The 17,873-nt window shown below is 31.0% G+C and overlaps 1 protein-coding gene across 3 annotated transcripts; it reads right to left on the bottom strand.

Moving 5' to 3' along the window:
- Window positions 1-700: 700 nt before the first annotated feature.
- Window positions 701-6,029, bottom strand: LOC120078619 (histone-lysine N-methyltransferase family member SUVH9). Of its 3 annotated transcripts, XM_090308888.1 has the most exons (4): window positions 3,617-6,000; window positions 1,501-1,898; window positions 1,195-1,304; window positions 701-880 (listed from the first exon to the last, which is right to left on the bottom strand). In XM_090308888.1, exon 1 carries the CDS (start codon window positions 5,755-5,757, stop codon window positions 3,679-3,681), a length of 2,079 nt encoding a protein of 692 aa, XP_090165014.1. In that variant the 5' UTR covers window positions 5,758-6,000; the 3' UTR covers window positions 701-880; window positions 1,195-1,304; window positions 1,501-1,898; window positions 3,617-3,678. The 3 variants fall into 3 exon arrangements, with proteins under 3 accessions (XP_090165014.1, XP_038888845.1, XP_038888838.1); XM_039032917.2 differs by lacking the exons at window positions 701-880; window positions 1,195-1,304 and adding an exon at window positions 3,264-3,339 and having other exon boundaries at window positions 1,365-1,898; XM_039032910.2 differs by lacking the exons at window positions 701-880; window positions 1,195-1,304 and having other exon boundaries at window positions 1,365-1,898; window positions 3,617-6,029.
- Between the last annotated feature and the right edge of the window lie 11,844 nt (window positions 6,030-17,873).

Raw genomic sequence — 17,873 nt, 5'->3', positions numbered from 1 at the left:
ACTCTTATCGGGAATCATCCATTAGTAAACAACTTTAATCTAATAAGTAAATTTTAATTCAATTATATTCTCTCTTTTTTAAGTTTAACGCAAGATTTGAAGGTTAGACGATTCAAACCTCTAACACAAGTCCAAATCATTAGGAAAGGAAGAAAAAAAATTGACACCTCATTTTTCAACTAACGGGTAACTTTTAACTCATTGACAATTTAAAACATTTCTTAAAATCATGAGCACCTAGATGTTGCCTGCAACTTTTTTAAAACAATGTTTCGCAAATAAAATTGCTTTTCCTATAAGCATATTTGAAAGAATTGTTAAACATATATTTAAGAAATTTTGGAATGGTTGATGTCACTTTTATCAGGTCTAAAAGATACCTTTATTCTTTTAAAATCAATTTTAATTGAAGGAATATGACTTATAACTACGGAAAATATTTTAAATGACAAAATCGTTGAGAATAATCTATCTTAATCTATAATAAATAAACAATGAAATTTTGTTATATTCATAAATATTTTGATTATTTTTTTTATATTGAAAACAATCCCCTAACTAATTTGATTATGCTCAACTTAGCATTGATATACCAATATAAATTACTTCTCATCTATGTACATTGAAGTAAAAGTTCTATTTGTCAATTTTAATAAATATTTTATTATTTAGGCCAAGTCTACTATTAGCTCAAAACCCCTTTTAAAAAACAGCATTTCAATTACTCCAAGTACAAGAACCATACAATTAAAAATCAATAAAATAAAAATAATAAAAAACCCAACTTTCCCACGGCCTGAGTAAAAAGAAAAAAAAGAAAAGAAAAACCTTCCCCTTCTTTGAGGTTGGAGGGTCCATCTCCCACCACAAATTTGTCGAACTGAAAAAAAAAAAAAGGTATGAATAAAGTACAAAAAAAAAATCCCAAGCATTTGAAGTGAAAGGAAAACCAGATACCCACAAGCAAAGAAATTTTAAAAACTCAAACATCAAAATCTAATATACATCTCATTCACAAACAAACAGATAAACAGAGCCCATTAATTAGATTAAATGCATGCATTGAAGGGGCCATACTGATAGCCCTTACTCAAAAGGCTAAACACTTTGAATGTCATCTGCTCAAGAAAAATAATCATTTTATTAGTAAATTAGACTCAACACTATGAACCTTTTACACTTATTAATGCATACCTTTATAGAGTGCACTGCTGATGATGCCCATAACACCATGATTACAGATGAAACCAGCTTCCTTCTAACAAAATAATAGCCAGACCCAGACAGGATCACCCAGCAATGAGCTGCTGATTCAAAAATATGAGAAAGAAAAGGGATATATATAGAGAGAGAGAGTTCAGAAGGAACAAAAGAACCGAGACTTCATCTGTACATCTGAAAGAAATAACTGTACAGAGAGTACAATTTTTTAGCCGATTATGGGCTTTGTAAATTACAAGCTATAAAAGTACAAAAAATTTTCAATTTCATGCTTACAACCTCGGGAAACGGTTTTTCGCCTCAAGTTTCCTCGTGAAAATTCTGTATCTAAAGGCTTGATCCAAAAGCCCAAAATCTGTAGAGTATTAATGCACTGCCATGGTCTGTGTTCAGTTGCAGAAATTCATTCTCTTTTTCTCTTCTTCACCCATTGAAAAACTTGGCAGTGCCCCATTTTTTTAATATCTCTGAGCCAACAAACATTGAATACAACAACGACAATACAGTATTTAAGTTTAAGTCAAAAAAGGTTATGAATTACTTGATATGGAAGCTGAAACAAGTTTGCAGTCTACTCCTCTCTCCAGAAAAAGGGTGGTGCGACAGCCGACAGCTAGGAAAGTCCTAGACCGTGACTTCAAAAAAATATTTAAGACAAACAACATTCCAACTCTCATCTGCATAGTCATTTGAGGTATTGGTATTAGTAAAGAGAACAGAATCAACACCTAACTTAATTGTGGAAAAAGAAAAAATGGCTTCATGAGGCTTCAATTCAAATATGCAGTCAAGCTAATCAGTACTATTCTGCTATTAAGGAATAGCACTGAAACTCGGACTATTCAATCATCCAAGTAAAATCAATGATGGTGCATAAGAATGGCTATCAATCTGATGTATATAGACAATCCTAACTGATAAAATGTTTTCAAAGTTTTACCATCCTATTAGCTCCAAAGCTTAAAACATAACCAAAGAAGTCATTGACATCAAGATTCACCTTCTGCACACAGAACAAATCTTGGAAAAATAAATTCTCAGTATGCCATAATCTTAATCTATTTTCCATCAAAAGCTCAAAGAACCTATCATTCTATCAAATTTTAACCAAATAACCATTATGAAATTAGCCAACAAAAGAATAGTCTCGAAAGAAGGGGATAGGATATATCTATATAGACAATTGGTTGCATTTCCCAAAACAGGATCAAGATCACAGTAGCAAATAATTCAGATATTGATTGATTGACTAGTGCCAAATTGATGATTGAAGGCTTTTGTATTACCTAGGTATTCTGAACTTGGCAAGTTAAAATTTTGGTATGGTTTACCTCTAAATGAATTTTGCTGTCATAGAAAATCACAACTATAAGTCTTGGTAAATTATTGGCAATAATAGAACTTTTACACATTCCTTTGGGAATCTTCCTCATCATTATTATCATCGTTAGATCTTCTAAACATCACAAACTTCTTAGTCCTTTTTAAAAAAATAATAGAAATAATAAATAACATTCAATTCCTTTGACCTTCAACTCTGTTGATCATTGCCTAAATAATAACAGAATCAGATTAAAGTTACCGAGTACTTGGCCAGCTAGTTCTTGAAGACATCAAATCTCCAAATGGCATGGAAACATGATGAAAAATTATGGGTTTTCCTCCCACTCCCCATCCTCCCCCTCCCCCTCCCCACACTCAAGTAGCAAATCACCAATGCACAAAAATGAATGGCATTATAAATTTAGTAATGAGAACGTTTCATGGAAGCATTTTCACTTCAGAATCTGAGACTGTCCTAAGAGAAGCAAACTCAACAAGCACAGATATAAAAGAAAATCATAAGAAAATCAATCATGTAATTGAGTATTATAATCAGGTAAATTAAGTGAACTTCAACAAGATATGTCAATTATGAATAGAAAGGTGTTCGATATAATATTAATCAATTAGATAAAATGGCTAACACTAGAAAAGAACAATCGGACTTTATACTGCAAGGAGGGTAGAATGGAAGAATGACACATAATGCGACCAACTACCTAAAAGCTCCAGCCAATTAGAACAAGTAAATTTACAGACCGCAGACCAAAGAAATCAGCAGGAGATCCATAGCCCCTACCATAAAATGGGTTCATATCAAATTTTATGGATGCATTACTATAATAACATAAACGGTAACTAGAAAGAGAAATATATGTACAAAATAGCACTCTGAATAAAAGTTACATAGCTGATGCCAAAAAAATCTCATGAGCCCTTTCACACGCACAAAAACAAAGTGCAGAAGCAACCACAATTAGAGAACAGTAGGGAAATAAGTATAAAATGATCCGGGAGTCTCCATTAACTATGTTAATAAGAAATTGTACGAAGTAGGGAAGAGTTAGGTTACCTTGGTTCATTGATCTCAGCATTCGAAGCTGCTCTTACTCAAAATTAATAACCTTTTAAAAGTTAGTTACAGATAGCAAGTTTCCCTGACCATTCATCAGCCACACCATAGTCAATGCTAAGCTCCCTCAGAGGAGGGATATTTTCCATTGCAAACAACATAAGGTGAGGAAACATTAAATTATTATGATCATATAACACGAACTGCACCAACACGTTTGGAGATGTACTATGGCTTATATAACAAGCAACATTCCTCATTCTGGATACATCCATCGCAAAATCGAGAGGAGGAACAGAGGGGTAAGATGGCCGCACATAATTAGAATATATTTGAGATAGATCACCCCATTCTGCCCATCTATCTGAAAAACGATTTGGATATATTAATGTATCGCCATTCATAGAAAGAACTTGAGCTTGTTCCCTCGTGAGCACAACTCCTGCATATTCACATATAAAAGCACCAGCGTGTATTAAGTCCAAAGATCTAACTCCCCAACCTGTTTCCCTGGACCTAAACACTTCAAGTCTGTGCCTCAAGCCCTTCTGTGAAACACGATTCCGACATTGAGGAGGGCACTGACAGAATGGTCCGCATTCAAAAATTATAGGCTTTCCTCTAACTAGAAATCCATTTTGATCATAACCAAACTCCCCGCCATTTTTCATAGAACAAAAGCAATCATTAACGCAACCTGAAACGCAACTACACCCAGTACCGCTTCCTGATTGGTGAAAGGCGAAAGGTGGAAACACGGTCCTAACAAGATACTCATAATACAATGGTTCTTGATCATTATCAATATCATTGAACAGGAGAACTGGAACTGCCTCCTTCTTCAGTGAAATGTCAAGACTGAGATAACCAGAAGGCCTCAAAGATAATGGTCTAGTCCTGAGGTTCTCCGCAAACTTCAAAACGGAGCTACCCATTTCCGCTTGACCATCAATTCTTAACAGCTTATACTTGTAGACACCAAAACCCGATTTCCCCACATCAAACCAACAATCAAGAATTCTATACAGACCATCGTATACATAAATCTTACTTGCTACACTGCCCGCGTACTTCATACCTCGAATAACCCTCACTTCAATCCCGTAGTGCATACTTCTCTCCAGTGCAAGATTCCCACCTTCAAGTTTCTGGTGCATACATTGTTTTGAAAATTTGTCTTGCCCACCATGACCCGTGTAGATTATCATGTCCCCCGCATCCTCATCGTCCTCATATCCACCAGAAACAATTATACTAGTGGCAATTGGCTCGCCATTGGAGCTTTGACTCGCAGGAACATAGTCAATTCCAGCTTGAGCCTGACCATGCAACCCCACAACACACAATTCCATCCTAAAGAAGAATAGATCGCCAATGTGCACCCCTGGTATGGAACCAACGATCCGTTTGTCGCGATTCAGCCACAGACCGCGCTCTCTCATCAAGGACGAAGCCCTCAAATCACCCCTAAGTCGCCGGATTAGTCCGGGATTCTTCTCCTCCTCCGCCGTTGATAACACACGCAGCGAATCGAAAATCATCCTGGTCCGTCTCACCACATCTCGGAAGTACCTCTGGTCCTCAACCCCAAGATCAGTGACTCTAACGAGTTCAGAAGACCTTTTATCATACCTCCTCTTAGAGACGACCATAGTAGAAATCTGATTCTCCTCCGGAACAGGGATAATTGCTTGAGCATCAGGATCCACAACTTCAACATCGCCATAGCTCTGAAGTCCTTTACCAAAAGCAGACCTAAACAGCTGAGAAATGCGGTAAAATTCGGAGTAAACATTGTCTTTATCAGAGGAAATGGATGTAGACTGAGAAAGCGGGGTATGATTTTGGTCTGAAAAAGGGGTCTGAGCGAAGTCAGAGTTAGAGAAGAGGTTAGAGGAAGGGCTCGACAAGAAGGGTTGCTGAACTTGTTGGGGTTGTTGAGTCTCCCGAGTCTCGAAAAGATCGTCGAAGGGCTCGAGCTTAGGTTCAAGTTTGGGGGTCAGCAACTTTCCGGTCTCAACAAATTTGTTGAGAGATGAGTTGATTGTGGTGGCTGTTTTGGGGGAAGTTGTGGCCGCCATTACAGCAGTGGATGGGTCGGGAAGAAGATTAAGGTCTTGGAAGGGGATAGGAGAATCCATTGGCTAATAACGTCCGAATCTTTCCAAGCACTATAATTACGGAGGTCTGGACATGGAAGATCGATTCCGGTCAGGTTCTGCTAGGGTTTTTCGGAGAGGTCAGTTGGAGCTTCCATGGCGTAATTTGAAGGCATAAGCAAAATTCGAGCACAATTTGCAAGAACGCTGCGCTTGAATTTTTTTTTTTCCTCTTTTTTTATTTTTAATTTTGTTCAATTTACATTTTCAAGGCTCAATTGCACATTTCTTACTTCTATTTCTCGCGCGATATTTTGGTTTCACTTATCCTTATCGATTCATCATTTCTACCGAAAGATTAGAGGTTCGAATTTTAAATTTTAAATGATAATTTTTATAAATAATAATTCAAGTTGTCATATTTTAAAATAAAGTAAAATTGGGATGTAGCTGGGCTGCAACAAACCTTTTGCAACTCATCTATATTGTCCAATCCTATAATGCCACGTTTCATACCATTTTGTTCCTTTGAAACGTTTTTACCGTTTTTTCCTTCCCTTCTTTCATGTTAAAGTTTTTGTTTAGTTTTTTTCCTTTTTCTTTTTTCATTTAAGGAATATTTTTATTAAGCTCTTTCGTTTTTAATTTTCTAATTTTTATTTTAATTTTCTTTTTCCTTTTCACCAATTATACAATACTACTTATTTCAATTAATCAATTAAAATTTATGAATTTAAAAGAACAAGTGAGAATTATGTTTCATTTCGAAAATATATGTGGGAATCATGTTTCATAAACGAAAAGCTAATGACGGCTTCATTATCAATTTCACTTTTTGTATTATAATTTTTATTTATTTTTATGTTATTTTTTTCATCCACACAATATCATTTATTTTTTATATACATAATACCATTTATTTTGTAAATATTTAATTAGGACAATTATTTAAAATGGTAAAATTATTGAAAATATTTTTAAATATAGTAAAATGTTCCCGTGATATTTGCTATATTTGTAAATACATTGACTCATTTTTCATGATAGAATTGAATATTTAAAAATTTAGTTCGAGAATATAATAGATTTTTAGAAAATTTGCCTTTAAAAGCTTATAGATGCTTGATTTTGTGTGTAAGATAAAATTAAAGAGTGGTTGTGATTCGGCCTTTTGACTCAATAACTGCAGCTTAAAATAGTGTTTGGTAAATTTTAATTTAAAATTAAAAAATTAGCGAAGACTACATTTGGTTGTTGGGAGATAAAAAGTGATTAAAAGTAAACCTTAACCATTATTCCCGTCAACTTTTAGATTCTTCTAAAATTAATTTTTAATTTTTAATTTTATTCTTTAAAATTAAAAATATCATAGGCATATTTTTCTCACCTAATCAAATCTATATCTTCTAATTTTAAAACAATTACCTCATACTTATTTTTTTAATAAAATATTTTCCTTAATATCTAAAAATTAATTTAGAGTAAACAAAATATATATTCTAAACAATTATTTAAAATTATATTTTATAAAAAGAAACAATTTTAGTTACCCATCTATTTTAGTTATTATAACTAGAATAAGATAATTTAATATTTATTTACCAAATACTATACTTATTTTTTTAGGCTTTAAGGTTAAATATAAATTGTTATGGTTTAGTTATATGGACAAAATAGATTTATTATTTCAATTATTTTCATATAAGACTTAATTTATAACTTATTTCGATGTAAATAGGCTTTAATTTGAATCTAATTTTGTTCCATTTGAAATATGTAAGAAAAACAGGGCAAAAATTTTTTATACAAAATTGAATCTATGAAAATTTTATGAGAGAATAGAGGTGAAAAATATATAAATATGAAAGTATAAATTTGAGATTCAAAACTATTAGGGACAGTGGCAGATTTTCAGGAAAACTAGAGTTAAAAGCAAGTATCTATCTACAGTTAGAAAAGGTGATAATTTTTTTTTTAAAAAAAAAAGATAAATAAATAAATTGGCGTAAAAAATTAATGAAAACATCTTAACCGCTTACCTTGTTAGATAAAGCAAGTTATTTATTAATGAATCATTGTTAAATTTTTCATATTTATATATTTTCTCACTTCTATTTTTAAAATTTAATTGAATATAAAAATTACTTTTTCTAAATTCTTATTAAATAATTTTAGATTAAATAAAATTAATTGTGGCAAACTGCAAAAATCAATTTTGAAGTAAGGTGATAGTTGCAATTACACACTCAAATTTTGAATGGTAAAATCTGGACCCCTCAAACTTCGTGTCAGAATTAGGCCTTAAACTTAGACTTCCAAATCATGAAAATTTAACTCTTGAACGTCTACAACTATTACAACTTGTACAATTAATGAATCAATTTATAGTCCATTCATTAAGATTTTATTTGAAAACCATCATTGCATCTCGTGTAAATATCACTAAATTCAAATACTATATCAACAAAATGAAGAATTGATAAATGGCAAATGAAATCTTAATTGAAAGTCCAAATCAATTTTAAATGATTAGAATTATTAACTCAAAGCTTTAATTGATATTTATTCCTAAAATATGTGAATAAATGTGTTACCATTTTCTTTTTGACAAAAAAAATATGTTACAATTTTTAATTTAAATACATTATATTTATTTATTTTTAAAAAAATTCTTAGAAATATAAAAATCCTAAAAATATTTATATTTTATAGTAAAAAGTTTCAAAATGAGCCATTTTAGAACTTTATGCTATAAAGTATAAATATTTTTAAATATTTTTTTATTTAAAAAGATCCCTTATTTTTAGTGAGATTGAGATTCAAATATCTCAAAACTTTGTATAATATCTCTAATTTTCTAATCGAATTGCAAGAATTAAAGTATCGATGTCGATATTGATATTTCAATTTTATGGATATATCGACAAATGTATCGATAAAATATCTCTGTAAGTTACAAAATTTATAAAATTTGTTTACATTCATAATTAAGTGGTTTTAATCCCAAACAAAGTTATAAATATTATTATTATATTCCTATTCATATGATGATATTTTTCATGTTCTAAGATGAGTTTTTATAAAAGATATTGGAATTATCTATATATTTAATATTGATGTCGAACTTTTCGATTTGTGGATATATCAACATATCGATGAATATTTTCATCGGATTGAATTGTGATTAATATTTAATAAAAACAATAAACATTTAAATAAAAAGTTGCATATTTTTATTTAAACACGCTAGATTTTAATGTGTATATATATATAGTGCCTTCCACAAGTAAATTATTCCATACATTTAATTTCAAATTATATTTATCGATAGTGTGAAGAATAGAAGAGATTGGCGATTAGAGCATGGTTTTATTTTATTTTATTTTATTTTTCTCTCTCTCTCTCTCCTTTTTTTGGACTACCATTGGATTTTTTTTTCTTTTTTAAAGGATGGGATGAAAATGAAGTTAGCTCCCCTATAAGAAAAAAAGGGTAGGCCTCCAATAAAAGATACATTTAAACTTAGAATGAATGAGGTATGTTGTAGTCTTGCATTTTCCACAAAATTATTGAGGAAAGCAAAGAAAATTACAAAGAAGAAACTAAAATGAGCGAATTCAATCGGTAAAGTTTGATATCAATTCGACTATCTTTAATACAATGATCAATTCTATTGTTTTTAATTATATTAGATATGATGATGCCTTTCGATTTTTTGATAATCCTATAACATAGGGGGACTTGAAGTCCAAATGCATTTGGGTTGATTTTGGGAGATAAAAGTGATTATAAAATAATCTTAACTATTATTTGGGTTCATATTATAATTAAATATATTAAAACTATTACTAAAGTTCATTTCACGCCCTTTTAAAATCAGTTATTTACTAACTTTGAGATTCTCTTAAAATAGATGCAATTTTTAATTTTGTCCTTTTAACATTAAGATTTATATATATATATATATATATATATATATATATATATATATATATATATATATATATATGTTTTAAACAATTATTTAATAATTATAAATTATAAAACATAATATTATGTCTATTTTAGTTTTTATATCTAAATTATGATAATTTAGTATTTATTTATGATCAATTATAAAGCTAAAATTTCCCAAATACGTTTCATAAAGAGCACAGTTACAACCAACTATTTTGAAAGCTAGAAAGAATACATCTCTTTAGTCGATTACATATCATATGTAGTTGAGTTATATTAGTTAGAATCTAGAACACAACATATATGGTCTAGTTATATTCGCTGGAATCTAGTTATTCAAAATCTTGTATATATTCTCTTTTTATTAAATCTATTCATTTAAATTACTATTTCCAAATCATTAATTAAATAGTCTCACATTTTCCTTCTCAATTTTTATAGATTGGGTAGAAACAATCCATTCTCATTAATAAAGACTACTCAAACATTAATTTTCTTTTATTTTAATAACGGTTTTAAAACATAGTTTAAAAATAACAAATATATTATTATAAATATTATAATATAATAGATGCCTAGTAGGTCAAGACTTGGTGTCTTAGAAGACCAAATGGCATTCTTTTACTATGTGTCTTTGAACATGTAGTCCATGTCTTATGAGTACACATTAGGGTTGGCAAAATTTCCCGCGGGGACTCACTCCAATCGAGGCGGAGAATCCTCGGTTTGATCGGGGATGGGGTCAAACCGGGGACGGGGCAGGGATGGAGAGGGTATCCCCGTCCCGTCCCCAACCCCACCTCGATTAGGTTTTTAAATATTTTTTCTATATATATAATTAGATTTTTAAATATTTTCTCTCTCTATATATATTAGGTATTTAACTTTTTACCTTTAATTTGGTTTTTAATTTAGTCAAATCTAAGCTCAAAGTGTCCAAGCCCAAACCAAAGATAATTTTACAAAAAAAAAAAAAAAAAATTATAAAAAAAGTTCCCATAGGGAAATAAAGGGGAAAATGGAGAATGGGTCTCCATGGGGACCCGTTTCCTCGATAGGGAATCCCCATCCCCGTCCCCGCCTTGAAATGGCGGGGATGGGGAAAAAATTCGTCCCACCCTAGCCCTGTTACCAACCATAGTACACATCCTTCATGTCCAACTAATTCCATCTCCTAACTTGTCAATTGGTCATTTTATGGACTTTGTAAAATAGTGATGATTGGTAAGCAATCCAAAAGATTGGGAATTAGTGGAGAATCTTGAGAAAATTTCATGATTTCATGATTTTTCTTATTTTCTTTATTTCTTTATTTTATTTAAGTTATTTATTTTATATATATATACAGTCATATTATTTTATATTATTTTACTATTTATTTATTTTATATATTATATTATATTTTATTAGCATCCTGTTCTCGTTATACTCCTCAAATTCATAACACGTTGTCAGCATGAGCTCCTATTATTTTTCTTACTAAAAGTAGGTCCTAAAGATATGTTTTTCCCTCTTCATTATAATTAATAAATTAAATGTTATTTTACATATTTGATATATTAAATTTCTAATATAAATATAATATTTTGTAATAGTGTTACTATGAAAAATATCACAAAGTTAGAATTTATAGCATTTGATATAAATGGTAATAACTATTTGTCATGGGGGCTTGATGCCGAAGTCCACCTGGATGCCATATAAATGTGATAATAAAAAATAAATTTTCTTCCTAAAGCTCATCGTAAATGGATAAATTTGAGACTCCAAAATTTTAATATGTTAGAGAAAACATTTTTCTACATTCCAAATATGCTCCTGCAATAGCAATATCAAGAGAAATATTTTAAAAGTGTTCTGCACTCATCTAATATCTTCTCGTGGCTGAATGAAATAACGATTAAAAAAAATATAAATCTCGTCTAACTAGAAGCAACAACATTCCCTAAAGCGAATGTTGTAAATTTTAATAATCGTGGATGAAATATCATGAATCTCGATCAATTGAAACCACAACATTCCCTAAAGTGACTGTGAATTTTAATAATCATGATCAAGATTGTGGTCATGGTCGAGGTTGTGACCGTGGCAAAGGAAGAAATAATTATTATTTTCGTAGTGGTCGTTTTAATCATTCAAATTTCAAAAAAACCACGCTAAATGATGATCACAAAGGAAAAGCTCCACAAGATAAGAGTTCAAAAAGTGTTGAAAATAAATACTTTTGATGCATAATGACTGGATATTGGTCACGTACCTATCATATGTCAAAACACTTAGTTGATCTCTATCAAGCATCCCTAGAGGAAAAGGAGAAAAACGTGGAAGTAAATTTTGCATACCAAGATAATGACATATTTGACTCATCCCACATGACAAATTTGAATGTCGCAGATTTCTTTGAAAGAAAATTGGTAGAATTGATGGAACATCAAATGTTTACTTTAACTTTGAAAATATCTAGATTTAATGTTGTTTTTTTTTCATCTCCATGTTTTTCTTTCTTCTCTTAATAGATATTAAATTTTATATATTTCAAGTGTTATTTTTCTTATTGTAATTATTTTCTTTTAATGAAGAAACCTGGATCATTTTCATATGTTGGGTGACTAAAAAAATGAGTAAAGAAGATCTATGTCTGGTAATAGTGCAATATACATACAATACTTATAAGTAGAAAATATAATTCTAAACTAACAATGCTTGAAGCAAAAGTCAATATAATAATATCATGTTCTGCAAATCTAATTGAATGATTTGGAAAAGCAAATTTATTTTGCCTAGAAAAACAAAATTTACTATTGACAATGAATTGTTCTCTAGTTAATCAAAGAGAAATCTACTTAGTTTTAAAGATATATGTTGTAATGGTTCTCATATCGAGACTAATAGAAATAATGATATAGAGTATCTTTATACCATATCTACTGTCTCATAGGAAACGTATACTGGAATAGTTGTTGCTTTATTTTTTGGATTATATTATATTAGGGGTGTTCACGATTCGGTTTGATTCGATTTCAGACTCAAATCGAACCGAACTGCAAATTTTAGAAATTGATTTTTTTGAAATCGAACTGAATCGTATGCTTGGTTCGGTTTCACATTTATTTTAAAGATTTCTTTTTATTGTTTTTCATGTCTTCTAAATTTCTATGATTTGAACACAATTAGAGATGTCCACGGAGTGGGGCGGGGTCGGGGATGCCATTCTCTATCCCCGTCCCCGCTCCCCATTTCATTCCCCATCCCCATGAAATTTTCCACGGGTATCAAGGCAGGGATTCCTCGCGGAGAATTCGCGAGAATCAGGTTCTCCGCGGGAAATTTTTACCCGTTACCTTTTTTTAAAAAAAAATTAATTAATTAATTTAAATCACTAATGTGAACAAATTTTAATTAAATAATTAACTTTATTACTAAATTGTTTATTATGTTAGTTTTACATGACAATTTGAATTTAAAGATAAATTACTCAAATTTTAGCCTAAAAAAGCTAATTAATTTCTTTTAGTAGAAAGAAATAAATATAAATCAAATTATTCACATATATAATCTAAATTTAAATATTCAATTTAAACATATTCATTATCTTTCCCAATAAATAATCAAATTTGAAATTTAAATGTAATATTTATATGATAATAATAATAACATAACATTAGATAACTATACTAAATAATATGTAGAAACTAATTGGGGTGAGGATGGGGAACAGGACAGGGGCGAGGACGGGGACGGGGATAGGGAATGCATTCCCTGTCCCCATCCCTGATAAGTTCACGGAGAATTTTTTTCCCTACTCCCTCCCCCATTCCCCGCCCCATCCGGGGCAGGGGCTGCGGGTCCCCCTCATCGTGGGAAAATTTGACATCTCTAAACACAATGTATTTAAAATTATAGTTCAATAACACTAGAAGTTCAACAACAAATTTAAAAATATAGTTATTGTTTAGTATTACTAGTCTAGATTACTAATAACACTACAAGTTCAACAACAAATTTAAAAATGATTCTAAAGTTTAAAAATATAAGTATTACAAATATAAAAAATTCTTGTTCCACAAACAATAACATAAAAGTTTCAAAGTGCACATCACTAAATATAAATACAAGTCATACAAATATAAAAGTTCCAAAGTCCACCACAATAAATATTAAATAGTAAATACAAGTCCTACAAATATAAAAGTTCCAATGTCCATCAAACATAAATACAAATACTACAATACAAACATAAAAGTTCCAAAGTCCATCAAACATAAATAAAATTACTACAAACATTAAAGTTCCAAAGTCCACCAAATGCAAAAGTTACAAACTTGTTCAAGCCACCTTCTCCTTCACAATCTTCTCCTTCTCGTTCCCCTCCTTGATTTTCGCCTCTAAACTTGCTTTGAAGTCTACAAAAAAAATTCTTATTAAAATACTAATTATATAAATAATATATTTTACGTACAGAAAGAATGTTTTAAAGATATGAACCTTCTTCAACAATTACAATATCTTCCGAATACCTTTAAAGATCACGTTAATTGCTTTTGAACATAACCAATTTTGTACACATACAAGTGCCTCAACGATGGTTGGAGCTAACGTGGAATGAAAAGGATTAATTACTCTCCCACTGGTACTGAATGCAGACTCAGAAGCAACTGTGGATACCAAAATTACTAAAAGATCTCGTGCAATTTGGTTAAGAACCTTATATCTAGAAGAATTTCCTTTCCACCAATCTAAGATATCAAATTTCTCCTCACATTTAATATGAAGCTCCAATAAGTAAATATTAACTTTTGTATCCACACTTGGTGTATCCTCTTCCTCCATATCTTCAAAATCAAAATGAAAAATGTCTGAAATAGTACTAACAGTAGAAGTAGTAGTTCTAGATGAAGATGTGTTGGAATACAAAAATAAGTAGCGGAAGAAAAACAGGATCATTAAGCATTCTAATTACTTAATTTGATATTAAAATAAGCATGTTCATAGGGTAATAAGATGGTTTCATGAAACACATACCTTTGAAAAATTCCTCTCTGACTAAGCTGCTCTTCACGTATTCTTAGCTCCAAATCTACAGTGAACCACCAAGAGATCTTCTCTACTATTCTCAGCCTTGAATTTGAGTGGAGGAACTCAAGATTGAAGTGAATTTGGTGATGAAATTTGGAGGGTTTTGAGAGAAGATGAAGAACATAGCAGAAAACTAATTTTCTGTCATTCAAAATCCCTTAATCCTCTCAAATTGAAGAGTTTATTAACTCTATTCATGCAAGCACATCTGAACATTGTCAATAATAGCTACAAATTGATGTTGAAGTGGGCTAGGTGGTGAATTGAATTGGAAACACCTCCTACTTGATGGAAGTTGGAAATTTCCACTTCAAAGAACTTTAATTAATTCTAAAATTAATTAAAACTTAATTAATTCTAAAATTAATTAAAACTTAATTAAATTAATTCACAATTAAGTAAATCCAAAATTTTCAAAAACCAATTCCTCAAATTAAATTGAAATTGAAAATTAATTTGATTTTAATTAATTAAATAATAATTTAATATGAAATATTAAATTAATCACACACCTAATTTTAAACATGAATCTTATTCATGTAATTAATATTTAAATCAATATTTAAATATTATTAACTCTCCAATTTCGTTTAATTTCGATAAATTAAACGCTTAATTATATCCAATATAATTTGTTCAAAATCCTAAATTCAATTTGAACACTTCAAATTGATATAATTCCAAATTCATTCAATTTATTAATTCAAGGTGTTCATGGTTTACGAGCTAGTAGAGGGACCTTGGACCTACAGATCATGAGCTCCAACGATTTGAGACTAATTGGCTAAAACTCTTTAGACCGAATTAATCAATATTCGTTAACTACCGAGTCACACCACTATAGCTTGATAGTTGCACTCTTCTCACTGTAGATATATTTGTGTTCACTTGATTTAACCATAATTAGTAAGTCGACCCTTCACATGTTGTGCGTAATAACAGTTGGGTCAAATGTTGTTTTACCCTCGAAATTACGTCTTGCTCCTTAAGTTCCACTGATCCTCTAATGAATAATTGGTTTGTAATCCAATCACTAAACTGGACCTCTCTTGGGCCAATGAGAGGGTGGGGCCCCTTGTTCAAGACTTGGATTCAGCACTTAAGAGAACGGCCTTTCTCCTATGCCTTATTTGGGTAGGCGTGAATTTCGTCTTGCACCCTATGTCCCCAGCTATCTACCCAGTTTTACCACTGAAATGAGAGTGAGCCGGCGCTGTTGAACCAACCCTCAACTATGAAAATCTAAGGATAATCCCGAATAAACAAAAGTTCATAGTTAGCTCAAGATTATGAGTTACCTAGGTTATCTAAGTGAAATAGTTAGTCTTAAATAGTAAATAGCGTTATAAAGTAAGAGTGACTTATTTTTTTATCTGATCTTACTCAAACTCATTGCATAGGACACCCCACTCCTCATGTCAATATATGAACGAATCAGGATCACTTCATTTGTAGCACCTTACAACAAATCGTAACAACTACAGAGTGGGTCGAATCTGATAATGTTACCAGAATAAGGCACCCAACCTTATTTGTATACTATAGATTATTTTGACTATTTACTCGAACCTGATCCACTTTTATGTCTCCAAATAAAGTTCCAGTATTCATATAATAGCCATGGATCTTAGTTTATTGGATTTAGTCTCTACAAGTTCAATTTACAAATTCAATAACAACTTTATTGAAAAACTGTTGAATAACATTTTTATCGATAATAGAAAATGTTTAACTCTACAAACTGCGAGTTTTAGGACCAACAAGATGTAGTACTCAAAGAGCTATGACTATTACTATCACTATGAACTGAAGTTTGACTCATACTTACACAATCCTTGAACACTTGAGATGATGGAATTGAACATAAAGATGAACCAGAGGTAAGCAATGACAAAGTATATTCAACAAACAATTTTCTCAAAACATACTCCACTTTGTTTCCCACTTCTTTTGTTGTATCCATATCAAATAATTGATTCAGACAATAAATAAGAGATTTCATCTTATAACATGGGTACAAAATAAAAGCAACATACAAAAAGAAATTTTTTTTCTCACTTTTCCCCCAATACTTATCATACTTCTCTTGCATTTTCAAAGTCATGTCACGCAAAAGCAAATTATCAAGACCAACTACACTTGAATATTTTTTATGCAATTCTGAATAATACTAATCTAATGGAAGACTGTGTTGGAAGTAACATAAAAGAGACCTTGAAAGCCTAACAGTTACTTCATAGAATACATACAAGAATTTAGTAAAAATTCTAGCACTTTCCCAATCTTTGGTGGTTGGTTTACTCTCTTCATTCATGTAGAATATGTCATAGTCTTCCAACCTCTCAAATGCTTTTTCAAACTTTTCAGCTATATCAAGCATCAAGTATGTAGAATTACATCTAGTTTGAACATCAAGGCACAATATACTCTTTGTAGATATGCTCTCCTCTTCAATACACTTCTTAAAATTAGCAAGTCTAGCAGGAGAAGATCTAACAAACCTCACAACATCTGAATTCGAATCAATGAATCATTCACATCTTTTTTACCATCACAGATAATCAAGTTCAATATATGTGCACAACACCTAACATACAAGAAGTCCCCATTCAACACAAACCCATGTTTAAAGCTCTTCTTTAGATAAGCAACGGTTGTATCATTTGATAAGCATTATCAACAGTTAATATGAAAACCCTGTCAATACCCCACTGTCTCAAACATTTCCCCACCTCTTTTCCTATTGTCTCTCTCTATGATTCTCAATCTGAGAGAAACTAATAATTCTCTTATGTAGCTTCTATTTTCTATCAATAAAGTACGCAGTCAAAACCATGTAATTAATATTTTAAATCGATGTCCAAGTATCAATCGTAAGTGAAACTCTATATCCTTTCTCCACAAAAATGTCTCTCAACTTTTCTCTCAAGCTAGCATATATTCCTAAAATATCTCTAGCAATTGTAGTTCGAGAAGGAATAACAAAATTTGGTTCTACTAACGTCAAGCTCCCTTCCACAAACCTCCTAAATCCCTCATTCTCCACAAATTTAAAGGACAACTCATCAATTATGATCATCTCAACACTTCGTCTTCGAGCATTCTCAATAGTAAACATTTTATAG

Source organism: Benincasa hispida, chromosome 1, assembly GCF_027475165.1.
Source record: "Benincasa hispida cultivar pf3 chromosome 1, pf3_genome.v1.1, whole genome shotgun sequence".
Taxonomy (NCBI): Eukaryota; Viridiplantae; Streptophyta; class Magnoliopsida; order Cucurbitales; family Cucurbitaceae; genus Benincasa; species Benincasa hispida.
This window is presented reverse-complemented; position numbering and strand designations above follow the sequence as displayed.

Excerpts from the sequence above, each read along its gene's own strand:
- LOC120078619 (XM_039032910.2), bottom strand. The coding sequence starts at position 5,757 with ATGGATTCTCCTATCCCCTTCCAAGACCTTAATCTTCTTCCCGACCCA.